We start from the raw sequence: 9928 nt of genomic DNA on the forward strand, positions 1-9928 counted from the left end.
GTGAGGTTGGCCCAGGATCGGACATTGTTTCGTTCTGCTGTGCATGGGATTGCTATGAGTCGGTTCCGACTCGATGGCACCTGACAACAACAACAATGGGCAAAATATTGAAGAATGAAGAAAGAATCAAAAGAAGATAGAAAAAATACAGTCACTGCACCAAAAAGAAATGGTCAATTTTCAACTGTTTCAAGAGTTAGCATATGATCAAGAGCCAATGATACTGAAGGAAGAAGTTCAAGGAGCATTGCCAGAGTGCTCCTTGCAAGCCAGGATGACTAGATTTTGTCTCTTATACTTTGGACAAATTATCAGGAGGGACCAGTCCATGTAGAAGATATGGCTTGGTAAAGCAGAGGGTTGGTGAAAAAGAGGAAGATCCCAGCTAGATGTATTGGCACAGTGGCAATAGCAATGGGCTTATGTGTAGCAATGATTATGAGGTTGACTCAGGACCGGACAGTGTTTCATTCTGTTGTGCATAGCACTGCTGTGAATCGATACCAATTCAATGGCACCTAACAACAAAAAAACTGGACTGTAAATTACAAGGTCAGTAGTTCAAATCGACCATCTGTTCCTCAGAAACCCTGTATAGGGTTACTATGAATCAGAACTGATTCTATGGCACTAAACAACTTCTCTTTAATCATTACAATAGATATATAACTATATCTATTTTATGAATGAATAAAACAAAGATATCCTGATATTTAACAGCTTGGCTATAATCACTACAACAAGTTGAGCTTCCTGCCTTTTAAACCTATGATTATTTTTACTGTACTATAAAGTTATTTATATTAATCAATGTTTTATTATAGTGTTACAGAATGGACTAAGTCAACTATCAGATTATAACTTAATCTGCAATGAGTATGTTTAATTGTTAAAAAGTCAACTTGCTCCTAGAATTCTAAAAGATGCCATATGAAAATAGTTTAGAATACGAATCCAAGTAAACAAATAACATTAGTTTTCATAAGTGACAAAAATGTGACTTACCTCCAGGTGTCCAGCTATTGCAGCAGTATGCAGGGCTGTAAGTCCACCATACCCAACTTGCTGAATGTCAGCTCCACTATGAAGCAGGGAAGTGATCAATTCAGCACTGTTCTGAAAGCAACCACATATTTAATGTTACTTTCCCATTAATAGCAGGTTCTAAAGCTGTGAATCAGGATATATTGATTCGACTGTCAGCCAGTATAGGTTCTCAAAGAAAACCTAAGTGTGATTTCTGGCATAAGAGCATATCATAAGATAGCAGAGAACAGCTCTCAGATGTTTCAGTGTAGGCCCAAATGAAAGGGCCATTCAGTTCCAATCAATCCTCTACCACTTGACAATGAAAGGCAGAAAGGACATTTACTTACAGTGAACTCGTGCAAACTCAAATTAGTCTTACATGTAGGTCATTCTAATAAATATGCTTTTTTGGCAACTACACTTAAACCCAAAATAGGTCAGAAATGTTGGAGGAGTAGTTTGAAGATGTGTTTATTTCTCTTAGAGTTGAAGATGAAAGGCACCATCAAAGAATAGAAGCGAGTAAGTATTGAACTAACTGCAGTTCGGTAGATTATTTCATAATGGTTCAGTAATAAACTTGTCATCAATTCATGCTATCATGGTTCTATATATACAATAATCAGTTCTTTTAAAACTTGATTTATTTCATTTTATTGGCTTTAAAGAATAGAAATTTAGTTTCTCAGTCTTTAAAGGTAAAAGTCCAAAATCAGGATACAGTTGTGTCTACTTCATCCTTGTCAGTAATTCTAGGTGTCCCAAGCTTCCTTATCTAGTAAATGATCCTCACATGACATCTGCCTTCCCCATGCATATGTCTATTCTGATCTATTTTTTTTTAAATTTTTTGTATTGTGATTTGGATGAAAGTTTACAGAGCAAATTCATTTTTCATTGTCTAATTCATACACATTTTGTTTTGTAACATTAGTTCTAATTCTCTCAGTGTAATAGCACTTTTTCCAATTAGTCACAATTCCACATCCTTTCTTCCTTCTTTCCACCACTTATTGTCTTCTGAACTTTGTTTTGGGGCATATGTTGCTCTTTTGGTATTATTGTTAAGTGCCGTTGAGTCAGTTCCGACCCATAGTGACCCTGTACAGGGTTTCCGAGGCTGTAAATCTTCACAGGAGTAGAAAGCCTCACCTTTCTCCTGTGGGAACAGCTGGTAGTTTCGAACTGCTGACCTTGCAGTTCGTAGCCCGATTCGTAACCACTACACTACCAGAGTTTTATACGCCTCATTATTTTGAAGAGTAGGTCCTCATGAGTGTAATTGTTCACGTTAATGGTCAGAACTTAACTCATTTTAACAGTGAAAATGTTTGAACCAGTATTTGAGCCTTCAAGTTAGCGTAATTTATGCAGTGACCAAAGTAAACACTACTTTCTTTACACTATTTTTTTATATTTTATATCTAGCTTCAATGAGATGTGGAAATTCTTAATAATATTAATAGCAATGAATATTTAATAAATGATTATTTATAATAACCTTTCATCTTCATTTGCTTATTAAATCTTGGCCCATAGTAGGACTTCAATAAATAGTTTTTCAATTAAAATATATATATATATAGTTTTTCAATTAAAATATGTGTATATATATATATATACACATATATATGTGTGTGTATGTGTATATATGGATAGATAGATATAAAATTATAAATGAATTCTCACAGTAACCCTATAATACAGTTATTTTCATTAACCATTACATAAATCATAACACTTAAATGGATGTGACATGGAGATCATATACAGTATAATCACACATAAGGGAAGGTCTAGAAGAAATTATTTAAAAAAATGAAAAATCTTTGGTAGAGAATTTCAAACCACAAAATTAACGGTTGTTGTTGTTAAGTGCCGTTGAGTCGGTTCCGACCCATAGCGACCCTGTACAGCGTTTCCGAGGGTGTAAGTCTTTACGGGAGTAGAAAGCCTGATCTTTCTCCTGCGGAGCAGCTGGTAGTTTAGAACCACTGACCCTAAGGTTCGCAGTCCGATTCGTAACCACTACGCTATCAGAGCTCCTTAAAATTAATGTTATAGTTTCTAAATCTTCTGCTCTGTCCATATGTTCTACCAAGAATGTTAAATAATGATCGCATTTCTGCTCCATTGGCATTTCTGCTCAACCTGTAAACGTAAGCTTTCTTCACACAAACTAAGTTACCATTATATCTCTATCCTCCTTGCCTTTGATTTTAAACTTCTCGAAAAATTTATTGACACTCACTGCTCTATCTCATTTTTTTTTATCTAGGTACATCCAACTTTGCTGAATAAATTTCAACTAAACTCACAATGTTCCTTTTATATTGAATTTAGCTTTTCTCAAAGTAGCCCTATAAGAAACAAACTAAGATTTCGTCCCTCCTTTCCTTGGGCTATATTATAAAGAAAAAAAATTATCCCTTCTGCTTGAGCCATAAAGTCCCCCATGACTCCATAAAATCACCTCTTCAGTTAACAAGGTAATCTCCTTATACCAAATCCAATGTATGTTCTTATAATCATCCCATTCTTTTTATATTTTAATCATCTCTTTCTTCTTAAAAATCTTCAAATCTTTTGCTCCTCTAATGCAGTATATTCCTGGCTTCCTTCTCTTCGTTACTTCATTTCTATGTGTCTCCTAAAATTGGGTGATTTTGGAGTTTAACATACAGCCACATTTTCATTCCAAATGGCCAACTTTGGTAATTCTTATATAATCTCATAACTTCATCTTTATCTTTAGTTTTGACGTTTCTGATAAATCTAAGTCTCACATAGTCTACCTATCAATGACATCTCAAACTCAAAATTGCTCTTATAAATACAAATTAATAATTTCCCCAATCTTATTGGTCATCTTCAAGCTCTCATTATAGAAGTTGATTGCACTTTCTAATTCCAAATGAGCTAGAGGTCCTTCAAGTCAGTCAGTTGTTGACTGACTGTTATTAATGCTCCAGTACATCTTACATTTCTTCTATTTATTTCTACCACCATGCTCTGTATTATATAGCCACCTACTTAGACTCTTTGACTAAACCCATTCATCATTGCAGTCCATCCTCCATACTGCTATCAGATAAACTTTCTTTATGCAGCTATGATCACATTACATTCTCTTTTTCACTCACTTCTCATACAGTCAATAATACTTACTGAGTATATATGGAGTGCCAATCACTATCTTGAGTAGAGGGGACATTACAATGCATAATATAATCAATACTTAATCTCATAGAACTTATATTTTAGAGATCACATGTTTTCATCAGAAATGAAACCATAAATAGATTTAAAAGAAAATATTCCAAAGGTAGCATAAAGTTCCCATGTCTACAGATAAAATAGGTATATGATTAGGTGACTTCTTTAAGTTTGGTATTCAAGAAAATCTTCATTGAGAAGATAATCTTTCAGCTAAATAACAAATGCCCAAAAGGAGAAGTCCAAGCAAAGATTTTGAGGAAGAGCATTCAAGGACAAAGAATATCTAATATAAAAACCCTAAAGTAAAAATGAACCTGGCATGTTTGAAGACTAGAAATAAGGCCACTATTGAGTAAAGACTATAATAAGAAGGGGAAAGTACTGTTCAAATGCCTCAAAACTGAATGCTTTGACTCAATCCAAGTATAACTAATTGTAGATGAATGACAGGATATAGAAATAGAACTAAATCAGGAGGCAATAAAATGTTTCATTTTTCACAGGCTATCTTTGAGATGTTTTAAATGTGGGTTAAAATTGTAGACTCTGGAATTAGCTTGCCTTGGTAGAGTCTAAGATCTGTCAATGTATAAGCTGGGGCAAGTTATATAACCTCTTTCCTTTACTTTCTTTGATTATGAAAAAGAGAGTAATAATTGCATCTATCTTTAAAAACTCTGTGATAATGCATATAAAGCATTTAGAAAAGTACTTGCCCAACAATATTCAATTAAACTCATTATTTAGATGGTAAACATCTAAATAAGATGAGTAGAGAGAAATCTAACTCCTCTCTGTTGTTTTCTTTACTTGATTTCCACAACTTTACTTCATTTGCTAATCTGGTATTTATTGAAATGTTCAAAAAATGAAGGAGGAGAACTCTGTACAAGTACTAGAAATTAGGAAACTTCTACAAGTTTAGCGGTGGAAGAGAAATCCTCCTCCAGTGTAAATAATACACAGGAGTTGTCTATAGCCTCACCAAAACAAACAAACAAACAAAACCACCTTAATTTTGAGTGACAAGGGCCAAGGACATAAATGGTTGCTGAAATAAATGAGAAGAATGTCATCATAAAAGTTTCCCTGCAGATAGGCAGAATTTAAATGCAGATAAATGGAAAAGTTCCTTTTAAGCATAAACTCATTCTAAATTAGGGGGGAAATATGACACATTTGAGCAAATGAAAGTGTTAAAAATGACAAATTGAAGAAATATCTATAGCTTATCAAGCTAATAAACAGTTTATATATTTCATATGTCATATGTAAGGAACTCTAAAAATTCAGTAGGAAGATGGATACTCTTTCATTCAACAGATAGTTATTAGTGAATTATTACTATATGCCAAGCAATAAGTGAAAATAAACTATTTGTAAATCATTAGCATATGAAATATTTATCTGTTATGTTCAGCATTTCTCAAGCTAAAAAAAAAAAAAACTGAAGAAAACATTTAAGTGTAGACTTTCAATATTGAAGGATTCAGAAAGCATCAAAAGAAGATGGAGAAAAACACATGGCCGATGGTCAACCACTTCAAGAGATAGCATGTAATCAAGAACCAATGGTACTGAAGGAAAAAAATCCAAGGTCTACTGAAGATATTGGCATAGACAAGGCTCCAAAGTTTGATGGAATACAAAATGAAATCTTTCAACAAAGTGACATAGTACTGGAGGCATGCACCTATGCCAAGAAATTTGGAAGACACTTACCAGGCCAATAGATTGGAAGAGATCCATATTTGTGTCCATATGGAAAAGAGGTGACCCAACGGAATGCAGAAATCATGGAACAATGTCATATGCAAATAAAATTTTGCTAAAGATAACTCAAAAATGGCTGCAACAGTACATTGACAGGGAACTGATAGTAGGTCAAACCAAATTCAAATGAACACTTGGAATGAGGGATATCATTGCTGAGTTCAGATGGATATTGAATGGAAGCAAAGAATACTAGGAAGATGCTTACCTGTGCTTCATTGATTCTGCAAAGGTTTTGGATCATGACAAGCTATGGGCAATATTGCAAAGAATGAGTATTCCGTGACACTTAATTGTGATCATGAGGAACCTGGACACAGGCCAAGATGCAGTTTTTTCTAACAGAACAAGGGGACACTGAGTGGTTTAAAACTAGAAGAGGTGTGCACCAGAGTTGAATTCTTTCACTAGACTTACTCATTCTGTATGCTGAGCAAATAAACTGAGAAGCTCAATTATATGAAAAATAATTTGGCATCAGGATTTGAGGAAGACTCATTAACAACATATGATATACAGATGGTAAAATCTTGCTTGGTGAAAGTGAAGAGTATTTAAAATATTTGTTGATGGAGATGAAAGACCACAGCTTTCAATATGGGTTGCAATAAGGAACAAAAATCCTTACCATTGGACAAGTAAATAACATCATGGTAAATGAGGTTATGAAAGTTTTCATTTTTCTTGAATCCATTATCAACATTCATGGAAACAGCAGTCAAGATATCAAATGATGTATTACATTAGAGAAATCTGCTACACAAGATTTCTTTTTAAAGTATTGAAGAGCAAAGACATCAGTTTGAGGACTAAGGTGCACCTGACCAAAGCCATGGTATTCTCAATAACTTCATATGCATGCAAAAATTGGACAGTGAAGAAAGAACACCATAGAAAAATTGATGCATTTGAGTTATTGTGTTGGAGAAGATTATTAAAAGTACCATGGACTGACAGACGCACAAACAAATCTGTTTTCAAAGAACTACAGCCAGAATGTTCCTTAGAAACCAGGGTGGTGAGTTTGTCACTCTTATTTCAGACATATTATCAGAAGGGACCAGTTACTAGAGAAGGATCTCGTGCTTGCTAAAGTGGAGGATCAGCAATGATGACTAAAATAGACCAGGAGAGTCCTGGTGTTGTGTTGTAGAATAAGCACTGGACTGCTAACCACATGGTCAATGGTTCAACGCCACCAGCCACTCCTTGGAAACTCTATCCACAGTCGCTGTGAGTTAGGACTTATTTAACTGTGCTTAATGGCAAATAACAACATCAGTGTCTTCTCCCATCTTCTTTTACTCAGGCACAGCAGGGAAGAAACATTGTTTCATGGGTGTAACAGACTATGACTAGAATTGTAGACATTAAATTATTCACTATACCACAGCGCCCATTAAAAACTTAGGTAGCCTAACAGAATGTGGACATCATCAAACAATATCATTAATATAACATGCAAGTAGTATTTGCTGAAGATCATACAGAAACATTTGCAGCAACATATTGACAGAGAGTGCCAGAAATTCAAGCCAGATTCAGAGGAGCACCTAGTATGCAAGAATCATTTTTGATGTCAGCTAAAAGTAGACAATATCAGAACAGAAAGATGTTTACTTGTACTATATTGCCTATGCCAACACATTCAACTGGGTAGATCATAACAAACTATGGAAAACTTTGCAGAGTGGGAATTCCAGAGTACCTGATTGTGCTCATTAATCTTTTTTTCCCAGCGAGCAAGGTTGTGTCATCTGCATATTGAAGATCGTCTTCCTTTGATTCTGATGCTACGTTCTTCTTCATATAATATAACATCTCAGATTATTTGCTCAGCATGCAGATTGAATAAGTATGGTGAAAGGATGAAACTCTGAAACACATCTTTCCTGATTTTAAACCATTTAGTGTTCCCTTGCTTTGTTCTAACAACTTACTGCCTCTTGGTCAAATGTTGTGCATGCCGACCCAGATGGCACTTAACAACAACATTTCCTTAAAGTCAGCATTTGTTATTAAACATGTTTAAAAATGGGCATTAACTAGAGAATTGAGTTAAGTGTGCAAAAAAGTGGGATTGTTTTAAATGCAAATTTTGGTATTTTTTTCTACCAAAGAATTACTTGTGTTCTTTTGGAAATTCCCACTTGGGGAGAATACAATCTTTCATCAGGAAACTGTTTCCTGGTAACCTTGGATTAAAAAAATATTTTTTTTTTAAATTTGGTCTCTAAATCAACTAAGAGTTGTTTGTTTTGCTTTGTTTTATCACTCAGAGGGCACTTGGGAACATTTTTGGCTGTAACAACTGGAGCTGGGAGAAGTGACTAAAGGAATCTAGACAACTGAGGCTCAGGAATTCTTCTAAATAACCTACAATACACAGGACAGAACACCACACCAAAGAATTATTCAATCCCAAATATCAGTAGTTGAAGAAACTTGGTCTAAATGGATAGAGGATTTAGAAACTATGAAACACATGTTTTGAGAGGGGATAGTTGAATGAAATCTCAACTTTGCAATCAATTAGTGTAGTGGATTATGAGCTAGGCTGCTAACCAAAAAGTCAGTAGTTTCAATCTACCAGTTGTTCCATGGAAGAAATACTAGGCTTTTTCCTCCCCAAAAGAATACCCAACCAAGCAAGCTCAGGGGATGGTCCCAGAACTCTGAACCACATATAAAGGAATATTTAGAGGTTGGAAGGCTTGGAGCTCAGGAATTTTGGCAGAAGCAAGAAATCTATTGCTTTCTAGTCCAGGACGCTCAGCTGCCCCAGGAGCTACCATCTTGGGTGAGACCATGTTGGGGAAGGATCAGAGCGTCCACAGACTCCTGGAAGAACCACAGAGATAAAGGTGTGGACATTATTTTCTTTTGGTATCTGTTCATTGGTCCCTTGCTGTCTGCACACCTTCATTCTGATGACTATAGGGGTGCCTGAGCAAGTGGACACCCCAGCCACACCCTCGGAGGGTTCTACTATGCATGCACACAGATCTCCTCGAAATTTAAAGAGACAGTTTCCAATTAAAACTAAATGGCCGCAGTTGGCCCTGAACTGTTTACCACTAGAAAAAAGGCCTCAACAGGGATTGTGGGGCAGGACAAGCAGACAAAAAAAGGAATTAAGTCGAAAATTAAATCCTAAATTCCGTCAAAGCTCCGTCAACAACAACACGGAACACCGGGCCAAGAGGGCTCATGAGACAGTGTTGGAATTCTGAAACAAATATAAAGGTATGTTTGGAGGATTGGAGGGTTTACAGCTGGGGAATTTGAAGGGAATCCAGAAATCCATTGTATTCTGGATCAAGACACTCAGCTGTTCCAGGAGCCGCCATCTTGGGAGAGAACATCTTGATTGTATCATATCAGGAGAGAACATCTTGATTGTAGCTTGATTGTATCAGGATTGACATCGAAATTTAAAGTGACAGTATCAACATAAAACCAAACGGCCACTACTCGTCTGTCTGTCATGCTGTGGTGGCTTGAGTTGCTGTGATTCTGAGTATTTTAAATAACTGGCAGGATCACCCATGGTAGACAAGTTTCAGATGAGCTTCCAGACAAAGACAGACTAGGAAGAAAGAGTGACAAACTACTTCCGAATCGCTGGTCACTGAAAACTCTATAATTGCAGAGAAACATTGTCAGATACAGGACTGGAAGGTGGGAAGGCACTCAGAATGCGACTGGGGAAAAAATGGCTCAAAGTAGAGTTGACCACAATGACGTGAATAGAGTTAAGCTCGGGGGAGAAAAGTGCACAGAACCTTCATTTGCTGATGGTCCACAACTCAAGTTGAAGAGAAACAGCCATAAACATCCATTGAAAATTGGACCGTAGAATGTGCGAAGTATGAATCTGGGAAAATTGGAAGTTGTCAAAAATGAA

General features: G+C 35.9%; 1 protein-coding gene across 1 annotated transcript in view; it reads right to left on the reverse strand.

Annotated features, from left to right (window-relative positions):
* Window positions 1-9928, reverse strand: part of TNNI3K (TNNI3 interacting kinase) — a 588833-nt gene that overhangs the window by 527955 nt on the left and 50950 nt on the right. Inside the window, exon 5 of the mRNA XM_006831035.1 lies at window positions 1006-1116. Within this exon, the coding sequence (XP_006831098.1) occupies window positions 1006-1116 (111 nt within the window). The remainder of the gene's footprint in view (window positions 1-1005; window positions 1117-9928) is intronic.

Source organism: Chrysochloris asiatica, unplaced genomic scaffold (genome assembly GCF_000296735.1).
Source record: "Chrysochloris asiatica unplaced genomic scaffold, ChrAsi1.0 scaffold00002, whole genome shotgun sequence".
In the NCBI taxonomy this organism is placed as follows: Eukaryota; Metazoa; Chordata; class Mammalia; order Afrosoricida; family Chrysochloridae; genus Chrysochloris; species Chrysochloris asiatica.